The 26,565-nt window shown below is 35.1% G+C and overlaps 1 protein-coding gene across 37 annotated transcripts in view; it reads right to left on the minus strand.

Annotated features, from left to right (window-relative positions):
• Nucleotides 1–26,565, minus strand: part of SCEL (sciellin) — an 81,884-nt gene that overhangs the window by 12,839 nt on the left and 42,480 nt on the right. For 22 of the 37 annotated variants that reach the window (XM_050711183.1, XM_035561253.2, XM_035561235.2 and 19 more), the window contains 11 exons: nt 26,183–26,251; nt 24,259–24,324; nt 20,569–20,634; nt 19,032–19,127; nt 18,499–18,534; nt 17,235–17,306; nt 6,383–6,442; nt 5,269–5,325; nt 4,167–4,226; nt 2,613–2,702; nt 771–845 (listed from right to left, as the gene is read on the minus strand). In XM_050711183.1, the coding sequence (XP_050567140.1) occupies nt 771–845; nt 2,613–2,702; nt 4,167–4,226; nt 5,269–5,325; nt 6,383–6,442; nt 17,235–17,306; nt 18,499–18,534; nt 19,032–19,127; nt 20,569–20,634; nt 24,259–24,324; nt 26,183–26,251 (747 nt within the window). The remainder of the gene's footprint in view (nt 1–770; nt 846–2,612; nt 2,703–4,166; nt 4,227–5,268; nt 5,326–6,382; nt 6,443–17,234; nt 17,307–18,498; nt 18,535–19,031; nt 19,128–20,568; nt 20,635–24,258; nt 24,325–26,182; nt 26,252–26,565) is intronic. The other 15 variants (XM_050711218.1, XM_035561260.2, XM_050711243.1 and 12 more) reach the window with 1 other exon arrangement.

The following is a 26,565-nucleotide window of genomic DNA, read 5'->3' on the forward strand; positions in this document are numbered from 1 at the left end:
TACTATTTTAATATATATTTTTTTCTCAGTTCTTTTTGCATCCTCATATGACATCAATCTATACTTTCTCTAGATTGGTGTTGGTGCTGTTTTTGCACTATAAAATTAACTGGTCTTGCTCCTTTACAGTCCATGATAAACCGTTGTACTCATTTCTTAATCATTCCCAGAGTTCCTTATACTTACATTGGCAAGGATACAAGTTTTTATGTTTCTGTATGTTTCCAAGCAATGGGAATGTCCAAATTATCTGAACTGAAAATAGCGAACTTGTTTAATGTTTTTCTCCCCAAGAGATAAGATATTACTGATTTGAGCAAATATGTTTCTATACTTGGGAATGTATTAATCGCTGTGAAAACATTAAGTTTTTAACAGCATTATCATGTGAACCTATTCCCCCACATCTGGGCTTAAACTTGGTCACCACAAACAATATTTTATTTTCATAATGGAAGAAAATTTTGCGGATTAAGAAGGTATAAAAGACAGAAACCTACATAATCACAAAGCCAACTCTACCACTTAAGGCACTGGCTATTGTTTTAGATATTTTAAATGTCAGCTCTGACAAGCCTAACATAATATTAGGCTGCCAAATTGTGGTAATGATTTGATGGCAAGATCCCACTGAAAGGGAGCTCTGTATGAAAAGCTGCCTGACTAGCCTAATGATGACTTCCACTGCTCTCTTTTGTCTGAACACCTGAAAGCTTATGTAAAATGTCTGTGCCCTTTGATACCATATAACATTATTAATGTGTACTTACCGATCAGAAGTAGAGTAAACAGTTTTGATAGTATTTCCAGTTATATTTTCTTCATAGACACGATGTGATGGTTTGCTGTGAAGTAGTGAGTACATAACAATTACTAAATAGTACTTTTGTTTTTAAAGGCTTCACTACACTGATAGTACGAAAATTAAACATGTAATGTGCTTGTAAAAAAAAATCACACTTAGTCATTTCTTTCCTTCTTTATTTTCCCAACCATCGCGAAATACATATCAAATTTAAAAAATGTAAGTTAGACATGAATTGTCCTTAGACTGCGTTCCGTTGTACGATTCCTCAGTATTTCAAAAGTGAACTCCACAAGCCCACTAAGTGAAATCTACACTATGGTATCTACACAGGCTTTGCCTGTGCTCACATCCCAGCCTAAATGATACATATCAGGAAATGGTGGCATGCCGTGTTTTTTCATTTTTTTTTCTTTTGCTAGTCCCCAAAGAGCTGTGAAACAGTCAAACAAAATTACAGTATGTCCCTAGAAGTAAAATGAGGGTCTTTAAAATATAGGGTGCTCAATGTGTTATTTGCATCTCCTACAATAACTGTATTTTTCCTTATATACAGATTAGGATGGAATACACTGAATTTAGCTACCATTTAATTCTTCCTTTTTTAACAGCCCCAGTTCTAGTTACTGAACTGTCAGTTTTGTTTGGCATGGAAGGAATGAGCAAGTATGTGACAGCTGAAGAAGCCATCTTGTCATACATGTTTTGAACACTTCTGAACTGACTTAATTATCCTATTCCTCCAGAAATTCATAAAGTATACAGCAATTATTATGTTTCATTTTATGCTAGTTTAATATTCAGCAATGTTGGGATTTTTTTTAATAACTGTATATTTGCAGAACATATCTATTTTCAGGGAAAGCAAAACAGACCAAAAACATGGATGTGTAAGGTGTTACAAAACCCAGATATACTTTTCCACTTATTTGTCTTTTGTAATGTATATTTGTCATATTTGATTACTATGCCACACCACAAATGCATTAAAATTGCAGATGTGAGAAATTTAGATGATGTTTTATTTATGTTTTATAGACATAAAAATATTCTTGTTATTCAATAATAATGTAGCAAACCTGGATTTGTTCATCATACAGAAAGTATCTCCTCAGATGAACATCCAATGATTTCCCCTTACCAAGAGACCTGGTGTTTAGTCCGTTCTATTAAATACCCCTGTAACACATTTTTTTTCACTCCGATTTGCAATACGTGTGTTTCTAGGGACAGAGTCCATATAAAGCAAGAGTACTGCAAGAGTAAAAAGGTTTCAAAAATAGTTTGTACCTAGTTAAAAAGTCAGAAATGCAGGTCGCAGCTTCAGTGATTGCGGTAAGAGAGGTACATGGGTTCACATTCATCCCATATAGCTTTAGGAACTTCACAAGGCACCGGAAGAACATAATGCTTTCCTTATAGCCTCAAAAAGAAATGAGTCCTCCTACCCCATGGTGGAACTTGCATCCAAGTAACATGCTGGAAATGACTTTGCTCTATTGATTATATAAGAATGCTGGCTTAACTGCTCTCCCAGATTTCATGCCTCAGCTACATCTCTAGAGCTACACAGGGTATGTCTGGTCCTGCCCACCCTGTGCACTACAGATATGCTTTGTGGGCTTCTATTCATGGGATTCTGGAAGCAGAATTTGGAAGGGGGTTGGGCACGATTCTGGAGACCACTGTGAGATTTCCCTGAAATTTCTTTCATAAAGATGGTTTCTCTCTCTCTCTTTTCTTTTTTTTTTTTTTTTAAGAAATGGCACTTTAGATGTTATGGTTCTCAATTCATTGTCCACAGTACCTGATCTTTCTTTCACTGTTGCTGGGGTAGCTTTTTTCTGGGAGATTATTTGGAGCTCTTGGACGATTTTCATATGCTTTCTTAGTTATCCTAAAAAAAAAAAAAAAAAAGTGATGATAAAACAAAGACTTTAAAAGTCCTTTTCAGCTACACAGTTTTTAGTTACACTTACATCCATAAAAGTAGAAGCTTGAGCTAATAACAGCAGGTATAAGAAATTTATCTTTTTCTTACTGTTGTTAAATTGTTGCTTGTGAAAAGTAACAGAATCAGACCTATAATTTTAAGCCTTCCAGTTTATGTTGGGAGATAAATTCATATCAGAAACTTCACCTAACTTAAATTGAACCCTATTTTCCTTGAAATCCACACTGATGTTTTCAACTGTATGGTAATGTTTCAATGGTTGATAACATTCTGCATGTTCTTAGCCATATTCTGTAATGTTTTATTCTTACTGTATTTCAGTTCCAACTCAGCAATGGGCATTTTTTTCTCCCCTATATATACACTACAGTGATGTTTTTATTTGAAATGAACAGCTAAACAGATACATAAACTCTTATTTGTGCAAGCAGGATTATGATACAAGCAGAAGAAACCTTGTCTCCTGCAGTTTTTCATGCCATAAACATGATATGCAACCAAATATAAGAATAAACTTTGTCAGACAAATTATAGGATATAAGTAATAAGTGCTAATAATTTTCTTGATTTTACCAAGCAGCTGAGACAAAGGCTGCTCTTGTTTGGTTCTGCCAAAGGCTATATTCTGAAACAACTTGATGATTATAAACCTTAACTCTGAGTGTTTGGTCTGCAGCTTGATTTATTTCAGTGAGCTTGCCAAGGTCTGAAGCTTTGCTAAATGAACCTCGCTTAGTGCTGGTCACTGTTTTATATGCATAGCATGCTGCATGAAGCAGCACCCTCTATTGTGCTTTAGTCCTAATCTGGCAGGCTTCTTTTCAGAACTAAGAGAAACTCATTCACTGTACACTTTCAGTAAATGTTTCTCTGGTCAGACTGTCAAGAGGGACTGCTAGGGTAAAAATACTTATATTAAAAAAAAAAAAAAGAAGAAGTACTTGTGTAGCTGTTTTTCTTCATTGTTTAGATATACAAATAAATGGAAGACTCAAATACCATATTACTGGTACCTGAAAACATAATACTAGCTTCACATTAGTTGACAAGCCAGTAGTATTTTTTTAAAAACTATGAATGCATTTACTTATGTTTCTTTGAGAAGTTAATGGCTGAGCTCACAAAACACCTAGATAAGTACAAAAATACTTATGTGGATCTTCATTTTCCTTCACTACAAGAGATTATAGGTTTGAGTTATTCTTTATCGTTATCAGAACACACGCAGTTATATTGCTACACTTGGTTAATCAGGCACATTTTAGAAATAATACAGACATCTTACTCAAGCTATGCAAATTCTTCTGGTTTGTATGAGAATTAGCATTTTCAGGTACCACACCAAACAACTACAACTCTTGATATTAGGTCTTAAAAATTTAGAGAGAATTGTGAATTGAGTCTCACCCCTTTTTGCTTTGGTCATCAGCGGACTTTACTACAGTGTGATCACCAAGGTCCTCATCCCTGTGGAAGTTAGAAACACCTCAGAATTAATCAAATTATTTGATTCAACTTAAATACATTAAATGAGTTGAATCATTTACGTTAAAGAAAAATATAGTATACATTTAACAAAGAAGATTTCTCACTACACTCTGTATCAAAATTGTTTCACATCACAAGTTTTTAGTTATGAATTGTTATCAGTTCAAACCTCAGTATTTTTCAAGTTTCTCTCCAGCATATCACTACAAAAGTATGACTAGCTACTCAAAAATGCTAAGTTAAATCCTATATAGGATTGTATAATTCAGGTTGGACGGGACCTTGGGAAGTCTCTAAACCTCTTGCTAAAAGCAGGGGTAGCACTGAGGTCTGACCAGCTTGCTCAGGACTTTTTCCAGTTGACCCCTGAAAATCTCCAAGGATGGAGATAGCACAGCCTCTCTGGGCACCCTCTTCCACTGCTGGACTGCCTGCCTTATATCCAGTCTGAATCACTTGTGTAGCATTTCATGACCATTGCATCTCATCTTGCCATGCTAGAGCTGAAGAGTCTGACTACATTTTGTAAATGGACTATGGCTATATCATTTTAACTTGATAACATAATTTCATTTAGGACAGCCACCAGTACTGTGAGCTATAGAAATGCTGCAAAACTGTTATCTGCTTTGTTGATATATCCAGCACAGGTTCCTCTTACTGTTATTTAGGTCCATATATGTTCTCTAGGACTATATGACCACATCTATACTAGTAACTCACTGGCTGCGAAAAAACTGATTTGATAATAATATTTCTATTAAATGGTCTATAACTTTAAAAAAAATGATGGTCACGCACTGACTATTAAGAGCTACAATAATATAAAAACTATCTAAGTTTCCTCCACATTGAATTACTTATCTTTACTATCCTACATTTAATAGGGAATTTTTAAAAGTTAGATTAAATCAAAGTACTAATTTACTCCCCTAATGATCTTTATAGAACAGAACCTATTAATACCATTATGTAACCAAACACATTTTACAAGAGTGTAAGGGAAAGATGACAGTCTTGCCTCCTATTTTTCTGAGAAGCAGCATTTATTTCAGTAAAATCCTCAAGGTCCTTTCCTCTGAAACAACAAACAAATACAGCTGTTACAATATTCCCTCAAGCTGGGAAGAGGTAAAGTGTAATAAAATAAAGGAATATATTTATACACAAATTTAAAAGGATAAAATTAAATTGTTGGCTACATTTATGTTCAGAATTTGCAGACACTTAAGTTCTTGACTATAATAAGAAAATATGTTAACAATTTTCCACTGGCAAGGTAAAGATCTGTAAAATTAAATAAAAAATATTATCTAGTACAGACAAGAAAATGCAGAAGGTTTTGTTTAAACATATCAGTGCAATAGTTAAAAACTCTTCTTTGCCAGTGGAAATAGTAAAGGAGAAACATGAACATTCCAAAGAATTTAGTATTAAATTACCGACTCCAATTCAAACATCCTAATCCCAATAAAGGTGTTATTTAGACTAAAAAAAAATATATATATACTTCTAAAGACAACACCTAAAAATATGTCCAAATATCTACATAATTTTTGCTTCTGGAATGACAAGAAGTTATCTGTGTGTGTCATCACAGTTAACAATGAAGGCATTGATTATGTCTGTCCTTGTACTGAAAATGTAAGTATCCAGAGACTCACAAACTTCACATATAAGAAAAGATTTTTTTCTTTTTTTAATTTCAGAAGTATGATGAAACTATATGTAAGCTTTGCCTCTGGATTTTTTTTTAAACTGACTTTAAACTGTTTTTTTAAAAGCTTTGTTACAGCCTGTTGGGGCAACACTTATCATCCATGATTTCTACAATAATTTGCTCAATGCCCCTTCCCTAACTATATTAAAATGTTTCTGTAATAGTTTTATGAGAAAGAATGTAAGGCAAGTATGGAAGCTTGCCATAGATATCACTTGTTCAGCTGACAGTGCACGTCATTTAATTCATCTGTATTTTTATATTCATGTTAATATAATTCTGTATAAGGAATTCTACTTATTATAATATCTAGGAACATTTTACAGATTTGCAACATTACCTTTCCTGACATTCTTATCATTACAAACTACTCACTGCCTTAGAAAATCAAGGCCTGAGAACTTTGAAGACTTACTCTTTGTCACTTGTGAAAGACCTTGGATTCACTTTGATGAGGTCATCAAGATCTTGTTTCCTTTACAGACAGAACAAAAAACAGATCAAATCACAATTAGTATAGCTGGCTAAAAATTAGCCAATTTAAAATTACTTAAACAGAAATGATACTTCACACATTCTTTATGAAAGTTGAAATTAAACTGATAAGAAGTTCAAAGTACGCATCACTTTAGTAATTCAATGATATTCACAGAATCAGCCATATGCACATAAGCACACACTCTTGCTACAAGCACCAAATTAGGTTTCGGAAACAAGTTATGCCTTATACTTGTCTTAAAAAAAAATAATTCCTGCTGAGCATGTCATGGGCAACTTCAAAGACTGCCTGTTCTCTAACATATAAGTATCTTTACCAGAATCCTAAATCAGCCAAATATTCCTGATATATGTTTGAACAATATCTTATCTAAAATGTAATTGTGGACTAATTCTTTGTGTCTAAGTCAGTCAAAAAGTCATTTAGTCTATTTTGTAGGCTGTCTGGACCTACTCCTTCCCAATTAAATTCTCCTTTCTCACAAGAAATTGCAAGTTTAAACTGAGGGACACTGAGCACTAGTTACATCCACCGATTATTGAACTCTCATAAATGAGATAGAAATTGATTTATTACTATTATCTGATTTAAGGGGAAAAAATCGTTCTCAAATTAGAGCCTGTTGGTTAATTATTTTTCTCTTTTTCAATATAATAACATTAAACGTATATACAATAAAGTAATGTAACTATTAGAAATGTAATGCAATGTCTTTTATACTTTTTTTAATTGAACATTTTATAGTATCAAAGCCAAACATAGGGTGATGCTTGAATGCCTTTATTTCCTTTCAGAGGATTTAAATGGTGTCAATATGTTTCTGTAAAACACCTCATTTCCATGAAAATGCATTTTTCAACTGAAAACCACTCTACTGAAAAAGTTTCAGCAATTTTACCTATGAAATTACCATCTAGTAACCTTAACTTGCAACAAAAATAAATAATCGTCTGGAAAAAAAAAAAAATATGCAAATTTGTCTTAAGAAGAAGGCAATAGGAAAAGAACAATGTTTGTGATTGTATGACAGTGTTCCCCTATAGGGCCTGATTTATAACTTTGTAGTTGACAATGTTCCATATGTCTCGTTACTGACATTTCATTCTGAACAGTTCTGTCATGAAACAGCATCTTAGTGAAAGATAAAGACAGACCTTTCAAATTTCTTCTTGGTCATGTTGGTCAGCTTTGGGGTTCAATTTGATGAGATTATCAGGATATCTGTTTCTTTATGAATGAAACAGAACCAGCTCAATGCACAGAGAGTCTACTGCCAATTAGCTAGAAATCCATACCAGTCATGAATAAATAACCTATATATTACATAGTTTTGCAAATTCTCTTTACCACAGATTTGATGCTTTTCAGAGTTTTTCTCCAGAACATGGAGTCATGAAGTTATGCAAGAACTTCATCTTTAATTGATGAATTGGAAAACATATTGTTTCCTCAGTGGAAAAGTGGAGGTGGCAATAGTAAGATGAGTAGTTAAGTCATGAATAAGGCCTCAGATAGTTACTTTACTCACTTGCATTTTTACAATTTTTATTAAGCATGCAGATGTGTATGTATCTGGCTTGCATAAAATATACATTATTACTTGTCTCCTGAATCCTCTATGCCCTTATGTTCTCACAAGTGTTTAAAATATACATCTCAAGTCTTCTATAAAGTCTACTGAAGCTTTGTGGATGCAGCTATGTCAATTATCATCTTTATGTGCCTTGCAGCCCTTAAGTATTTATTAGCTTTAGGGTTGTGTATTCACCAAAAACACAGAAAGCAGTAGATTTGACGCTCCTGTTCATTCAGCAGACAGTTATGGCTTTATATGCAGTTTACTCAACAGGGTTGTCAGTAGCTTTTCTGCTTACTTCTGATGACTCATAGCATGAAGCAACAGAAAGGCTATGACAGTATCAAATCTGTGCCCTACAGCACCCTGCTTCTGTGATTGATTTTCAAAGGAATAGAGGCATTTGGGGAACCAAATTCCAATGGGCTTTTTTAAGACTTAGCTCAGTAAATAGATACACTTTACATTTTTACTCAAGTTATATGTATAAAATATTGTATTCACTTTTTTACAATTTTCAGTTTAGTATTTTTTAATATCTCCTGGGTATTCTTCTTTTAGAATCAGATAAATTAATTGAAGACACCTTCCTATAAAAAATCAAATAGTATGCAGACAAAATTTTGGGCCCCTTACTACAAGAAGGACATCAAGGTGCTGGAGCATGTCCAAAGAAGGGTAACAAATCTTGTGAAGAGTAGAAAACAAGTCTTACGAGCAGTGGCTGAGGGAGTTGAGATTGTTTAGCTTGGAGAAAAGAAGGCTCAGAGGAGACCTTATTGTACAATTACCTTAAAGGAGGTTGTAGTAAGGTGGAAGTTGGGCTCTTCTCCCAAGCACCAAGCGGATGAGGGGAAATGGCCTCAAGTTGTACCAGGGGAGGTTTAGGTCTGATATTAGGAGAAAAATTCTGTACTGTAAGGGTTGTGTGGCACTGAAATAGGCTGACCAGGGAAGTGGTTGAGTCACAGTCCCTGGAGGTCCTCAAGAAGTGTGTAGAGGTAAAACTTAGTAGCGTGGTTTAGTGGTAGACTTGTCAGTTACTAGGTTAAAGGTTGGACTAGATGATCTTAGAGGTCTTTTCCAACCTGAATGATTCTATGATTCTCTGAAAATGTGTTCCTACTCCAAGGCCCAAATACAAGAACTTTTTGTATTAATCTTTGGGAGAAGTATTAACATGTCTTAATGGTCTTGTATCAAAACCTGTGTACTGTAATTAATAATACCCTAGAAACTGATTGTAGAAAACTGGCAAGTTATATCACTTACATTCTTGTTCTTCTTGTAGTTAACATTTTTCTGTCAATGGCGAAGGCAGAAACTACCTCAAGATCAGCAGGAAATATTCTTGCCATAAGCCCAATCTTTTAAAAAATTTTATATGTACTTTAATATTTCTATAGGTACCTTAAAGGAGGCTGTAGCGAGGTGGGGGTTGGTTTATTCTCCCACGTGCCCGGTGATAGGATGAGGGGGAATGGGCTGAAGTTGCGCCAGAGGAGGTTTAGATTGGATATTAGGAAGAACTTCTTTACTGAAAGGGTTGTTAGGCATTGGAATGGGCTGCCCAGGGAAGTGGTTGAGTCACCATCCCTGGAGGTCTTTAAAAGACATTTAGATGTAGAGCTCAGTGATATGGTTTAGTGGAGGACTTGTTAGTGTTAGGTCAGAGGTTTGACTAGGTGATCTTGGAGGTCTCTTCCAACCTAGATGATTCTGTGATTCTGTGATTAACCCTCTTTCTGGGTAACTTCAGATTTGCTTTACCTTAAATTGCTCTGTTCACTTTTTACAGAGTTTTCAAACAACAACAACAATAAAAGTTATCTGAAACAGTTCGCCCTTTACATACTGCTTCTTTGTAAATCACAACAAAAAGAGATTCACATGCTTGCAATAATTTAAGAATCATTAATTTATAAATGTGTTTCCTGGCCCGTATTAATCCTGGCGCAACGTGAGGGATAGATGAGATAGGCCTATTCTGTAGACTTCAAACCATCGTGACTATGCAGCCAGCAGCATTTTTTAATTCCTCATACATTATTTTCAATACTTGGAGTATTAGAACGCACTAACTGGCATGCAAGGGGGATTTTACTTGCTGTCCGAAGGGATTGTAACAAAAGTAATAAAAGTCTGGGCTGCATGTGCACACCCTGACAACAAGCAGCCTGATTTATAGAATACTGACCCTGAGGAGGCCTAGTAAGTAAACAGAAATAATTGCAGCTGCAACTTTCAGCACAAAAATACATGCTGACTGACCTGTTCAGCTATGCTTTATGGTTCCTAACGAAGAGAACTTCTGTAAAACATAACCCTTAGAAGATATTAATTTATTGCACCGGTAAGAGTTCTCTAACTTTCAGCTTCATGCAACAGCTGCTTGGCATGACTGTGGCACACAATCAGGGCTGACATCTTGCAAGTTCTTTGACTTAAGGTAGCTGGTTAGTGCAAAGGAGACGTCACAGGGTATACAACTTCAGACAACTGGTTCAAGCATAGCACAGGTTAGCAACTGAAGTTAATGTTTGACAGCTATTCTTTATAAAAGGATAAAACATAAAATAGGGCTAATTGCAGGAATTAGTGGGTAAATCTGAATTTATCTGATTAGATATAGGGCATACTTTCCAGGATTTTTTAAATCTCCCTAGCTGTCCTTAGCAAAATGACATTTACTTTAGCAATAGTACACATGGGACATCAGTGCTGATAGAACCACATAACCAAGTGTCACATTTATTAACAATTCTAAAAGAGATGTCAGGTATTAATGTGGGGAAGAGACTAACCTATAAGGTCATATATTAAAGAAGCTCCTTTAATACCAGAAAAATGCAGTGAAAAGCCACTGTGGAGAATTCTTTCCAGTTCAGGTATAACTGTCATTTGAAAAAAATAAACTATGTCAGTGTCCAAGGCTGGCTGAATTGAATTCATATTTCTTAAGTTTGTCAACAGTTTTTTAGGATATAGATGATGATGGAAAACAACAGCATAAAACTTCTGGGATTACACACAGCAATTTAGACAAACTAGGGGAAATATCTTTCAAATATGGTAGGTGGCTTGTAACAGATACTGACATTTTTCAAAGGTCCTTCTGAAGGATGCCACCCCCAAACACAGTATTTTCAGACAACCATTACACCACTACAAACATTCTGCCTGGGGTGAGTATTTTTAGAAATGGATGAAAAGGAGGCATGACAGACAGCCTGCCAGGAGGAGAATATATTCTTTGTTCATAAATTCAAGAAGATGAAATATTTTAATACAACCTCAGAACTTGACTGGAATTTTTTAGGAACACCCAACTCAGGATAACAAATATATGTTTTTGTATTCTGCATTAAAAAAAAAAAAAGACTTGGAACGGCAGTACAGAGGGTTTTCTTGTCATATTTTATACAAAAGGATTTGTTAAATCAAGTATTGACAAAATTAATACATGTATTATAAAATAAAAATGTTAAGCCTTAAATTAAGGCCTAGCTGTGCTTGTAATCTTCACAGAAGTATGGAGCACATTTCTATTGATTCATTTACTTTTCACTTTGTAAGTAACCATATTCAGAGGGAAAAAAAATGTAAAAAAAAAAAAGTTAAAAAGAAGTTTTAAAAAAGTAAAAAAAAAAAAAAGTATTTTCTGCTTTTAACTTTCCCTTGCAGAAAAATGCTTAAAATACCACTATGAATCTACACGAAAGCCCTATTTTGAAGGTCAGAAAAACCTATGTGCAACTGGGCCACTGTTGGCCTCATGCTGCTGCCTTTTATTTTGCCTCTAGCACCTTGTGTAAAATAGGATTAGAAATTTGACAACTAATGAAGAGTCCAGCAGAATAAAAGGCTGGCAAAGATAAGTAAAGTAGGTTTAAAAAAAACTGTCAAGGCAGGCTGCATGCAAAAATTATGGCTTACTTTAACCAGACACTCCTATTCTGCCATATCTTGAACCTCTGTGCTTCTCAGACACAAACAAAAAGGGAAATTATTCAGGGATTGTGTAACAAGCTCTCAGAAAATTAGCTAAATTTCAAAAGCTTAATATCTGTGACCATGAATCAGTATTAGCAAAAGTTTCTTCATTTACACAAAAATTCTCCTTTTGGCTATCTCATTTTACTCATGTCTTTCTTGATTTAATGCATAAAAGACCTACAGACATATTCTGTAAGTAAACTTTTAAAGATATCAAAATTAATGTATGATGTAACCACCAAGTATGATTTGTTTCCTTTTATGCTCTGTATTAAAAACTCGGAGAAATTGAGTTGTCTATATTTTGCTATAACTTTCACTCTGCATTTGAGTTCTAACTCAGTTCACTTGAGATAAAACTCTAATATTTTCCATTCCTTCTGTTCTGTCAGATATGTTTGCGAGTCTCACTTATTTCAGTGGATAATGGTTTTGTAATTCTGGTTTATCTGGTGACAAGTCAGATCACCATCAAAAAGGAAAAGGCAAGTGAATCCCATCCTGACATTCAAGCACAGCTAATACTTTATTGGTCTTGAAAACGTTCAGATAAAGTTCCAAATATCATAGAAAAAGGAAATGTATGAATCATTGCCTAAAAAAAAAGCTTTAGCAATGTCAGCTACTGTTTTTTGAAAGCAATGAAAACCTTTCTAACACTTGTATTTGCAAATTTGGAAGGCAATGGAGAAAAACATAATCCAAAAATAGATCTTAAGATTTTGATCACATTATTCTGACTGTTCTTATGCTAAGGCCAAACTGAAGTTGATCCTGGACACATCTGGGAAAGAGAGTGAGAAAAGAAATTTTAAACAAACCCTGGCCATATTCTTGAACTACGCATCCTCTGAGTATAAGACAGGAAAATATGTGACAAGTCCCTACTCATTCAGTGGATGCATACTTAGCCTGTAAGTCTTGCTGAGCCCATTTCTAGGTCTAGATGTTCCCTAATGCCTGAAAGATTTATTGCCTTATTACTTATAATTTCATCATTCCTTTTTGCTGATACACAAACAATTCACATAAAGACTCCAGTACTGTAGGTGGAGTTTCATGGATGAGAAAACAGGAGCGCACGAATTTCACAAGACTTGCTGCAATGTCTGTAATCGGTGGGACACTTAGTGTCAAATCTCAGGATACTCAGTGAAGTTTTACATCTACTCACTCTATCATCAGCAACTTCCTCAATAATCAAGATGCATATATTGAAGAAATCATACACAAGATTTTTAATAGACCTCCATTTCTTTTCTGACTACAAGCCATGAGCAGGCTTATAAAAACTACTGAGGTGACGGCCTTTTTCTAAGAAGATAATGTCGCTGACAGAAGAGTTACATAGAATTTGCATTTGAGTTCATGGCAGCTACATTGCATGACTTCCTATAAATTCATGGGAATTCAAAATTCTCTTAGCACCATCATTATTGCTATCATGCTCAGCTAAATGTTAGGTATGATGGAGAAAACAGCTGCCCGAGGACCTTAACTGAACACCATGCTGACTGTTGTCTCTTTTGGTCAATTGAGGCCAAGAGGCCATGGTGAGCTATACTGAGCAAGAAGTCCCTTGGTCTGGGTATTGATCATGATTCCTAAAATCTGCTGATAACCATCAAGCAGCCTCCATCTCTATATTCAGCATTGACTTTTCTAAATATGACATCAAACAAGTTTCATTTCTTGTTCTTTCTTCAGTGATCTTTCCCAGCTGACCTCCTACAAAGCATCTGATCTACAGCTGTTCCCTCTGCCATGACTGAATATGTAAAGGCCGCACTAATGAAATTTGGCTAAAACCTTAAGGGCATTTCTGCCCTTACCTAGTAATGTCAGCACAGAGGAAGACAGTTTAAGGTTACAGAAACAAATCGCTGCCAAGTGAGCCTTCCAAATCTGAACTAAGAGTTAGTCTAGAATATATTAAGTATGTCAGGCACCTCGCTGAATAAAGCTTAACATCATGGGCCTGTCTGAATTTTCATCTGCCATCTATGGCTGCTTTACTGTCTCTATATCACACTTAGTCATGTATAAATGAGAAAGAATAAAGAAGTTCTTTGAGAAGACAGTGGCATTTATTCTGAGGCAGGATGCATTTCCTTCTACACCACTATGCTCACTAATCAGTGCCAGGAGCCCTCATTCAGACCAAAGGCTGAGGAACTGAAGAGCTCTGCAGTCAACTGTGAAAGCCAATTTAAACTGTGCCAAAACCAGCATAATGCTTAGCCCTGAGGTTTTCAGTGTTAAATAAAGAGGAAGAAGCTGTTGATCGGGATCTTTTGTAGAAGGTAGACTGGGAAAGATCACTGAAGAAAGGACAACAACTTATTCAGTTTTGCTTGGAGAATACGTATGACCCTGCAAACACTGCATTAACTTTTCAGTCAGGAATAAAGGGCTTGGGTCTCAGCACATAAGCTCTGCAACAGCAAATCATTTATATCAACATGCAGAAAAGCTGTAAATCAGCACTCCATTCAAAGCCAAATCTGTCAGAATGGGGAGGCAGAAGGTCCCTGTCACTGGAAAGTAAATTAAGGTTTTTGCCTTTTACTGAAATGCAAAATGTATCATCAAAAATAACTGTATTAATTTTTACTATCATAAACAATTTTGAAAGTTTTAAGCCACTTCTCCTAACCATAAGAAATAAATTGTCATTGTAGCCAAAGCCAGATCTGGCTGTAGTCATTACTATTGAATTATGGGTATGCTTATGTGACTCCTGTTTTAGTACCTTTGTTTCCAACATTTTTTGAGTGACACAAATGTCTTTCAGATCATTTTATAGGTCTGCTGAAGCTTTATATAGTCTCTAAAAAGTGTTTAAAAAAAAAAAAGAAAGAAAGAAAGAAAAAAAAGACCAAGAGACCTTATTTGAGGACAACATATTATATTCTGAAAAATACACAATAATTATTAGACAGGGTTATCTTTGCTTCTACTGGCTTCTTGCCTACTTATGTATGTTAACTAGATGTATACCATTAGATACCCTAAAAATGGTGAGATACCTATTCTATTCTGTTAACTGTATCCAAAAGGTGGAAGTCCATTTGTTAATTATACCTCCATGCATTCTATATATGTTATTGTTTTAAGACAGATACATCTAACTGTTCTATTTGAAAACAATGCAGAAATTGTTTTCTACTTTAATAGAAGCAGGCTCAGGCCTTGCATGGAACAGTACCCACAGAAGCTTAATTCTTAGCCAAAAGAGATATAGTATCTGACATCCTTTTCAGGTAAGTCCCTTTCAAAAGTTTTTCTTTGTATCACTGACTAGTTTGATAGAAAACCAATTACCATTTCCTATTTATTTTATACTGAAATTAATCCATTATGCCTTTAACATCTGCATCAGAATCCTTGACAAAAGACGAATAATCATTTAAGAATAACTTTAAAATGCATGACCTGAAAATCTTTCCATACTAAGTAAAAATATACTAAATTAAAGGAAGCAAGATTACTTTTAATAAATTTCACTGTTACTACAAATATTTTTCATGTAACCGTTTACTTCCCCTGTGTGGCACAATCATTTTTGCCAAAAGCACAGTATTTATAATGGCATCTTTAATAGAAGAAAAGCACTTCTGCTGACAGCTGCTTAATGCATATTTGGTTAGCATAAATTTAGCAAAATTTGTAGTTTTGTGAAATTGACACATGAGTAGCAGATGGTTGACATCTGAAACACCAGCCAAATCTAAAGGAATTATAACAAGAGTAGAGAGGGCGGAATTTTGCCCACCAAGATTACAGGCTACTTATAGTTTACATACTGACACAAATAGCTGTAGCGCAAGGTTACCATAGTAACTTGTAGACCAAATATTCCTCCAGCTCTCCACCAATGCAGGGAAAGCAATACAAAGCTTGATATGGTAATGAGAGCCACCGGGGGATGATGAATGTCGACTGATTGAGAGTGGGGATTAAGTAAGACTTTAACACGCTTTTAGAAGTGAATGGCTGTGACTTCCCCAGTTAATACGGTGGCATACTTAATTCTCTAAGATTTCCCACAGTTGTTGACAGGAAAATCTTTCACTGAAGCATTGCTTTTTTCCTAGGGATTACACTGTCACATGTCTTTTGCATGTTATTCTTACCTAGTTTGTCTTGTTTTTACATACTGAGGGGAGGGGATGTGATTCAAAATAATATAGACTGTGACTTCAGACCTCAGAAAACTGTACACTGTGAATCAAATGAAATCCAACTAGCTAATCTAAACTCATTTTAGTACCTGCACAACTTAGCATTACCAGTTAAAAACTGCAAATATGAGCTACCATAATTATTGATGCATATCTGGAAATCTATTTCTAATTAATTCACTTTTTAATTGCATGTTCAGTCACTTTATTATGCTTGAAGACAATTTTTTTAAGTCAAAATATCTCAGTTCACGAGCTTTTTTTCATCATATTTTCTCCCCTTGTTCTTTTGAGGAGGGGGAGTGAGAGAACAGCATGGTGAAGCCTAGTTGCCCATCAGTCTAAAACCACCACAGATGGGTATTGCTGATTGTTTTGAAAAATATGCCATCTCCATTACTAGAGAACCTTACAGTTTATTGGAATTTCAGTAAAAAAACATTTCTGTCTTTTCCACCAATAGCTTTCAAGATATTCTGTACACAGATACATTTATAAGATACATTACTACATATGCCATCTAACATACCACAAGAAAAAATGCATCTGCTTAAACATACTTGTTTGTCACACTAAATGGTATATGTTATTTTTTACTATTTAAAATTTTAACACCAGAGTACATAAATTTGGACTTATGTACATAACTGTGTGAAGATACTACCGCTCCCACAATTTACTGAAGCCCCAAAAAAATATACTATATAATCCGTATTACTGCAATTCATCTGCTTCTATTCTTTTGCAGCAACTGTCTATATACTACTCTTTATGATGCAGGCTAGACACAATGAAAGAATAAAAACCGAAAACATCTGAGGTAACTTAGCAAGTTAGCAAGGTGGAACTCAAAGTTCATACTTCTAGGGCATTTGTTAGGAATAGAGGAATGCTGCATTTATCACACTCCGTGTCTAAAAAAAGCTATCAAATATGAAAATAAAAAAATGAAGTACTTAAAATCACATTTATCACACACTGTAACATTGTTTTGACTATGTCTGCTATTTACCTTGCTGTAGCTTTATCTTCCACATCAGTCTTTGATTCTTGAGGGGTCACTTGTTCTGATGAAAAAGCAGCACTACAATACAAATTGTGAAAAGAAACAATGCATCAGATATTTGGAAACACATTATAACATTTATATGGGCTATCATTGTAGATGTATATTTTTAACAAACATAACCACAGTGAGTTTGGATTTTTTGAGAATTTTTTCTATTATATTCTTTATACATATTTATACATACAAAACTGAATATGCCAAGACTAGCTGTTTTACTAGTATGGATGTAGTAATAAAGTGGAGTCTTCTTACTGTTCCACAATTATTTTAGTAATAAAGGAATTTTTAATTACTTTTCTACTACATACTATAACAAATTTTATTTATCTAGTAAAGACTGAAGTTTTAGTTAGTAAGGTACTGAATTTTAAAAAACAAAATAAGTAAATATTTACATTTTTCTATTTTTATTTATTTGTGTCAGATTGGTCTGACAGGACCAGTTAGATTGGTCACTACTAGAATACTACGAAATGATAATAAAGTAAGAAGGTGGCCGATACAATTGAAAATAAGAGTCCATGCTTGTTTAGACAATCGTTCTATTAGGATGGCAATTAAACCGTGACAAGTTTTGTAGCTCCTTTAATCATAAGCCATGAAATTACAAGCTAGTTAAGTAATCTTTTCCTAATTTAGGCCATGTGAAATGTACTTTTCTTTAATGAATGGATTCAATGAATTTATTTTCTAAAATTAGAGCAACCTTTGCTGACAGTCAAATTAGCTTATGAGTACATCAATTAGTCTTATATTAATGCCTTTTACTACAAGCCTCTGCATTTGTATGGCTTTTTAATTTACTATTTTCTTTACTTAGCTTACCTATTCCTATTCCTATTTTCACTCTCACTTTAAAACAACAGTTTAGCATTAAGGAATAGTTGCATTAAAAACATATGCAACTGTGGAATTAAAATTGTAAAGTAGTTTTTAATTTACTTATGGTTTTTTTTTCAATTTCAATAAAGATCCAATTAAGTGTTCTAAACTATACAAAATAATTATAGTTCTGCAAGGAAAGATATCTTTTTCATGCACTTCTGGGACACTGGCTATGGAGGAAGCCCCCCCCCCCCAATAAATTATACAGTCTTTGTATTAAATATACAAACATTATATCAAACAAATAAAAATAATCAATATGTGTGCACAGGGGTGTGTTGCATTTCTAAATCTATTAAGAAGCAAAGTAAACAAGATGTACCTTGTTGGAGCCTTTGAATTTTCTGAAGAAGTGGTCCTGTAGAGAAAGAAAAGTATATATTTCAGAAAACAGGCAACAAAACGTCATTACTGAAGCACTTTCCACGATTTTGGATCAATCATCAGCAATTAATTTTATTTTTCCTTGTTTCCAAGACTATAGTTTTGTTTCTTAATGTAGAACATAACTTGTTTAACCCAAGTAGCGTAACACTAAATTCTGATCATATCCTTTATATGTTAGTAAGACAGTCATTCTTCAATTAACATTCTCCAGTAAATCATTCTGATCAGTAGTGTTTTGTTTCCCGCACATATTCCACAGCCAAAAAAAAAAAATCAATTACAGTTAGCTGTTTATATTCTTAGCTTCAATTGCAATTTCTTTTAAGGGTTCTGTAAAGTGTTCTTAATCAGTTTGGAACTAAGGCAAAGCACTACAGAAGTTCATGTCATGCTTGAATAGAGAATGCTAGAATCAGGTCGCAGAATCAGAAAAGCAAAGTAAAAAATAAACTGACAAAAAAAATATACTTAATTGCTGAATTCCCTTCCTGAAGACAGGCCATTCTCATATTTGAAGAAAAGACATGGGTCTTCGCTCCAGCTGTCTTTAAGACTGATAGTGACCTTTTAAAATTGTAATTATTATTAGCATCTATGCATGACACTTTATTTCCTGAAACTCACAAGCATATAAAAGGTTCTTCTTTGCTGACTATTATTAGTTATAGTAATATTGCAATTTCATACAGTTCACACATCTTCAAAGAACTTTTCAAAGATAAAAAAATTAATCATTTAATGCCCATCACTGTTTAACCAAGCATCCTTGATGGCATTGTTGTTATATGATGGCAAGGGTCATGAAAACTTCATAAAGAATATGCCTTTATTTTGGTCATCTCTGTATAATAAAGGAGTAATTGGATAATTAGTGCTGTGGAGGAATCCCAATATTTTACTGGAAGCTGGGCAGGTGTCATGTAAAGATACACCCCATGCTTTTAATATTACCATGATACAGTAAGATATTCAAATGAAGCCAGATAAATTCATGACAGTTGACATAATAAACTTTTCTTTTAAGCACTGACTTAAAATAAAATAAACTTTGGCATCTAGGAGCTATCTTTCTGCTGGGTGGCGAACGACTTTGAATCCTGGCCAAACAGATGGACAGTAGTAAACACAGAATATGCTTTAAAATAATTGCTAAACTTGGATTTAAGGATTCATCTTAGAGTCTCCAGTGATAGAGATTCAATAGAAATGCTACCTAGGATGCCAAGGAATCCTACCCAATACAACAATATATCCATTCGCTTCTATTTGATTTAGTTTTGATCATTGATAATACTTTTGTACTCATGTTGGAAGCTTCCCAGATTAAAAGTAGGGAGGCACAAGATCATGCTGCACCCAGTAGAGGACCTAAACAAAGAATATCATGAATGTTCATTCACAAACATTTTGTCACCCATATTCTGCTTTTAGATGTGCGCACAAGAAATGTCCTCCCTCTCTTTCTGATCTGCCAGAAACAACTGTGATTTTAGAAATAAACATTAAACATTCAAATGCAAGTAACTTTAGCCTGACATTTTCTTCTGAACTGTTTCTTGGACCCCTTACTGGGAGTTAACTATGCAGTTTTCGAGGTTATGTCCACACTGTTAACTAAAAGGGCTCAGAGTTATCCCCTGACTGTCTGACCAAATGGCACCAATAGATTCCTGCCCGTATGACTAGTAACTCTATAGCAGACTTGTCTTGTATAGAGCTAACTGGAACAGTCCAAAGTAAAATCACAGAGAAAGCATACAAGCATTGTAGAAAATTTTGGGAGCACTTATGTAACCTCAAGTCACTGGCACTTCACATACTCAGACTCGTCAATGACAAGCATCAATCTAAGAGCCCAAACAAGTATTTAGACATGGGATGCTTTCTCTACCCATGCCATCTTAGCATACTATGTTCCTCAAAGAATTGTCCTGTTGGCTCCCTCCTGAAATCAACTCTAGCCCAAAATTACAAGAGGAAATAACCAAAGTTCATCAGTACTTACAGTTTGGTTTCCGCTGTTTCTGTTGTGGTCTTACTACTTGAAACTGGGGGAGGCATCCAAGATTGTCTGTCAGTGTTAACAAATAAATTATGAAGTATTAGTATAATGTTATGGGGCTGAAAAGTAATTTCGGTCTGCTTCTCTTCAAATGAACGTTAGAATCTCAGCAATGCTACAGAAATGCCTGTAAATGTTCTTGAATTATTAGTATTTTGAAAACTTCATAATGATACTTTTTAGATACTTTAGATACTTTTTCAGACAACTGAATGGAACTGGAAATAACATAGTAATTTTAATTACTGTTTTATAAAATGTATTTTCTGACTCATTTTCAGACTTCCGCAGGTCTTTTCTGCGACATGAATAATTCAAAATTAAGTGGATCATTCTTGGAAAACACAATCCAACAGAATGTACAAAGCAGAGGGTGTCAAATACCAACCCAAGAAACACATTCAGGCTGGTTTTAGATGCCTTATAAGCATCACAGACACCTTCAGGTCTTTTTTTAATTTTCCTCAAACTTATCACTCAAGTAGTTGTTTGTGTAGAAAAAGCAATTGTACCATAAACAATGCAATTCAGTGATTGCCTTTCACATATTCAAAAGGCCTGGAGAGAGCTACTTGGGCTGAAAACACCATAAACTTCCACTGAATTAAGGTTTTTAATATGAAGACAATGACATTTTAATTTCTACTTTCATAATACTGCTGACCATAATGTTTGCACATGGAATATGGAAAAGAAAATCACAGACAGAATTTGTAACTGGAAAGGATACATAAAGCAGGGCTTCACAGACCTGGGTGCACAAGTGAAGGGATGGGGGCCCAAGAGATAGCCTCCTGTATATTGCCAGAGATAGGAGTGTGGGAGGAATTGTACTCATGCAGATTTACACCTGGCTATGCAGCTATAACCAGGGCTTTGGATTCTTTGATCACGTAATGAATCTCAACAAAAACAGATCACTGGAGAGACATGGGATCCACCTGACCGGGAAAGGAAGAAGAATCTTCACTGGCAGGTTGGTTGACTTAGTGAATTGGGCTTTAACCTAATGAACTTGGGCGGTGGGGTTCAAAGCTGTGACACTTGTATACTTGCAAGCTACAAGGTGGAAGAATGCACCTACCAGAGTAGTGAGGAATGCTCCCCAGCCCTCCAAAAAGGTTCTGCCAGAAAAGTTAGACAGTCCAATTGAAGTGTCTGTAACAGGAGGAGCTGGTAGCCACTGTCCAGCTGGAAAGCTATGATCTGATCTCTATCACTGAAATGTGGTGGGATGAATCACATGATTAGAGTGCTGCAATCAGCTTCTATAATCTGTTCAGAAGGGACAGGCAAGGAAGGAAAGGTAGTGGGAGGTTGCCCTCTATGCAAAAACAAACAAACAAAAACAACAGGATTGATTGCACAGAGCTGTCTCTAAAAAACAGCCACACACAGATTGAGAACTTATGGGTGAAAACTGGGTATCAAGCCAACAAAGGAAACTTCTTGGTTGGTATTTACCACATGCTGCCTGATCAAGAGGAGGATGTTGATGAAGAGAGTTCTTTCTTCAACTACAGGAAGCATCATGTTCACCCACACTGATCCTGCTATGGGACTTCAACCTCCCTGGCATCTGCTGGAAAAGTGGTGCAGAAAGCTGAAAACAGCCTGGGAGACTCCTCAAGAGTGTTGAAGATAACTTCCTATTCACAGAATCACAGAATGGACAAGGCTGGAAGGGACCCCTGAAGATCAGCCAGTCCAACCCCCCTGCTGAGCAGGATCACCTAGAGCACATTGCACAGGATGGCATCCAGGCAGGTTTTGAATATCTCCAGAGAAGGAGACTCCATAACCTCTCTGGGCAACCTGTTCCAGTGCTCTGTCACCCTCACAGTAAAGAAGTGTCCTCTCATATTCAGCTGGAATCTCCTGTGCTTCAGTTTGTGCCCGTTGGCTCTTGTCCTGTCGCTGGGCACAACTGAAAAGAGACTGGCTCCATCCTTGCAACACCCTCCCCTCAGATATTTACATACATAGTGATGAGGTCTCCCCTCAGTCTTCTCTTTTCCAGGCTAAACAGGCCCAGCTCTCTCAGCCTGTCCTCGTACGACAGGTGCTCCAGTCCTCTAATCAAAGTCCAGAGGATTGAAAACACAACCAGAGGAGAAGTGTTGCTGGACCTGTTGCTCACCAGTGCAGAGGAACTTATGGAAGAGCACAAGACTGGAGGTAACCTGGTCTGCAGTGACTGTGCCCTAGTAGAATTCACCATTTTGAGGGATATAGGTCAAGGAAAAAGTATAGTCAGGACCCTAAAGCTCAGGAAGGCAAACTTTAAATTGTTTAAAGGACTAATGGAGAGTACACCTGGGAAATTGCCCTCAGGGATAAAGGAGCAGAAAAGACATTTTTCTTAGGACACAAAAGCTCTCAATTCCAACATGCAAGAAATCAGGCAAGGAAGACAGGAGACCAGCATGACTGAGTCAGGACCTATTAACCAAACTAGAACACAATAAGGAAATGTATTAGCAGTGGAGGAAGGGTCATACATCCTAGGAAGATTATAGGGATATGGCTTGGGAGTATAGGGATGGAATCAGGAAAGACAAAGTACAGATAGAGCTAAACTTGACTAGGACATGAAGAATAAGAAGAAGGATCTGAAGGAATGAAGTCCTACACCGCATAGGAGAAAATCAAGTTCAAGACCCTGTGAGGAACCTAAATGTTCACAAGTCCACAGGACCTACTGAGATACCCTGAGGTATTACGTCCTGAGGGAACTGGCAGATGAAGTTGCTAAGTCACTATCCATCACATTTGAAAAGTCATAGCAGTCAGGTGAAGTCCCCAGTGGCTGCAAAAGGGGAAACAATACCCCATTTTTTTAAAAGGGTGGAACGGAGAACACAGGGAACTACAAGACAGGTCAGCCTCACCTCTGTGACCAGTAAGATCATGGAGCAGATCCTCCTGGAAACCATGTTAAGACATATGGAAGACATGGAAGTGATCAGAGACAGCAAACATGACTTCAATGACCCCATGGCAGGGGGGTTGGAACTAGATGAGCTTTAAGGTCCTTTCCAACCCAAACTATTCTAGGATTCTATGATGAAAGTACAGCTTTCCCCAGCAGTACATTTTAAATAAAAAATGTAGTTCTTTGTTCTAAACCCTATTTTTTTTCTCTTGTTCAGACAATACTATCTGAAATACAAATTTTTAAAGCTAGCTTTGTAACATGCCAAAAACCTTTATGTAGTTCATATGTACTGAAAACAGCACAAGGTCAGGTTTGGCATCAGAGATTTCAGCTGGTTGCAATTAGCGTGAGCTACAGTTCTTTAAACTTAGACACTGAAAAGACACGCTCTTGCTGAGTTAGGGGCTGCAGTGAAGAATTAGCATCTATTGTGCTACATCCGCAAAGCTCACAAATTGGCTGTACAGAGGCAATCTTGCAATACAGTACTCCTAAGGAAAAAGACAGAGCATGGAAAAGATGAGTTCTTCCTCATGCTTGCAGAAAAGTTAGAGCTTGGTAGAGGAAAAAGTTTTTCAGTACAATTGTGATACAATACTGAGGTGCTATAATATAATGAGGTGCTATAATAATTCAGTGCTATATAATTCAGTGCTATATATCCTCTGGCAATCAAACAATGTGGCAATGAATACCTTTTTTTCTTGATTGGAGAAGTGGCAGCAGTGTTTGTGGATGATGCATTAGGAGTCCAAGATTGTCTGTTAAGGAAATATAATTCATTCAGTCAGTCAATCATCTTCAATAAGTGCACCATTTAAAATAAGAAAACAAGGATAAAAAATGAAATTTCCTTTATCAGAAAGATACAACTTTCTGGTATGGTCTAATTATGTTTACATAGGCCAACTGAAATTTTGGAAACACTTCAAAGGACATCAGATTTGGAACACTGTAAGGTACTCTGATGCTTAAAAATGTCTTTACTTGATATTCATTTCTGACTTCTGAAAACCTTTACTTCTATATCTACACTTCAGGCTCCAACTGCTAAAATGTTAATATCTTTGGGTTTTGTACCTTAAATTTTATGTTTCTTACTTAATTATGTCAATGCTGCTCTATTTTATGATATGCCTGTAAACGGAGCTGATATCCCTCATATTTCTTACTACAGAAATTCCAAGTCAGTGATTTTTCTCATAAAGTTCATCAAAAAGTTATTGTCTTGCTATCTTCAATACTTAATGTAATGAGAATAATTGAAGAACAGAGTTTTAACAACTTATTTATCACTGTCTGGCAGGAAAAAAATATATATATTTATATATATAAATATATATAAAATATATATATATATGTCTCACTTAAGTGTCACTTCAGAATTCATGGTAGGATTCATAAATTATCTCCATACAAAATAACACAAAATCCAATTTATATGATATTTCATACATCATCATCACTATGATTTACAACATTATGGTACAAAATCATAATTTAAAAAAAAATGACCTTGCTTGAACTTTAAATGCCAGAGATACTCATTTGCTCTTCAGAGTGAAATCTCAGCACTTCATAAGATACCATTTAATTGCTGGGCTCAGTCTTCACTAGCAATTGTATTCATTTCAATTTATTGCTTGTAGAACTCTACTGACATTGCTGAAGGCACACAGTAATATATTTATTCCTTTACAAGTATGGCAACTGAGCTTTTTTGACTTCCGCTTTTTAAATAATAATAATAATAAAAAGAAATCAATTAATAGAGCTTTAAGTTCTTTAGAAAATAAATTTTCAGTAATGTTGAAACATGTTATATATATCATGTGGCCACTTCTGCACCACAACTGACTTATTTATAACATGTCAAAGATTTTATACTATCTTATTTTAAATGAAAAATATGCTTCAACCTGTTCAAAATGAAAAAGGGATCTTCTGAGAAGAGAAAATCTGTCAAATAAACCCTACATTTTCTATTTGCTTTCAATTGGAAAAATTAGTTAGCCTTGCTATCAACAAAAAATATATTTTACATTTTGATTCTCAAGTTTTCCATTGGTCAATATTCAATGGTATTTTCCACTGAAAACATGAAGTAGATTTTTTTTTTCATGTAGATCTTCCTCAGAAAAACTGTATTTGATAGAATTCATGCAGACATATATAGAGCTCTAGAACATAATGACATCGAATCAGTTTCAAAATATTCTTTCTTTTTTGTGTCTGCTTCGTATCTAAAATCCCATGTTTCTTAAATGTTTATGAATGTAAATTTGTAAATCTGAGCTGGTCCTTGTTTTAATCTATGTGGAGAAATGTGGCAGTTCTGGGGGAAAATTCCTCTTACTCTGAAGAATAAGAAAACATCTGAAAGACATCAGATGAATTGTCCTCCAAAAGACTCCTTTTCATCTCACTGACTGTAAAAAGAGTCTATGATAACTTAGATATGGATGGCTACATTCCAGATGACAGATGGTGAAATGAAGCCTACTGTTAAGCTATATACCATACAAATTCTCTATATATTCTTGATACATATATGTAACTTAGATGAATACACGATAAATGCTATATAATACTTAGATGATAAAGTTTCAAAACTCTTACCTGTTGTTTTGTTTATTATTCAGAGTGGGAGACTTATTTATGTTATCAATATCACTTCTGCCTGGAATTCTGTAAAGAAAAAAACAAACAAACAAACAAAAAACAGACATTATTTGTAATACATACCCTAGATCTTTATTTAAAACCAATTTGAATAAAATTTAAAAATGAAGTATCACTTTGCCCTGTGTACAGATTAAAAAATCATCAGTATCTCTATATGTTTAGAAGAGAAGTAGACTTAATATAAATTTAGTGTATTAATATACAAACAGTCTAAGTAGCTCACTGGAAAAAAAAAAAAAACTGTTTTAAAAGATTAAGTTCATACACTGAATAATATATCAATCTTTATTGCCGCAACAGTTAATTTATGGAATAGA

The sequence above is a fragment of the Cygnus atratus genome, chromosome 1, assembly GCF_013377495.2.
Source record: "Cygnus atratus isolate AKBS03 ecotype Queensland, Australia chromosome 1, CAtr_DNAZoo_HiC_assembly, whole genome shotgun sequence".
Lineage (NCBI taxonomy): Eukaryota > Metazoa > Chordata > Aves > Anseriformes > Anatidae > Cygnus > Cygnus atratus.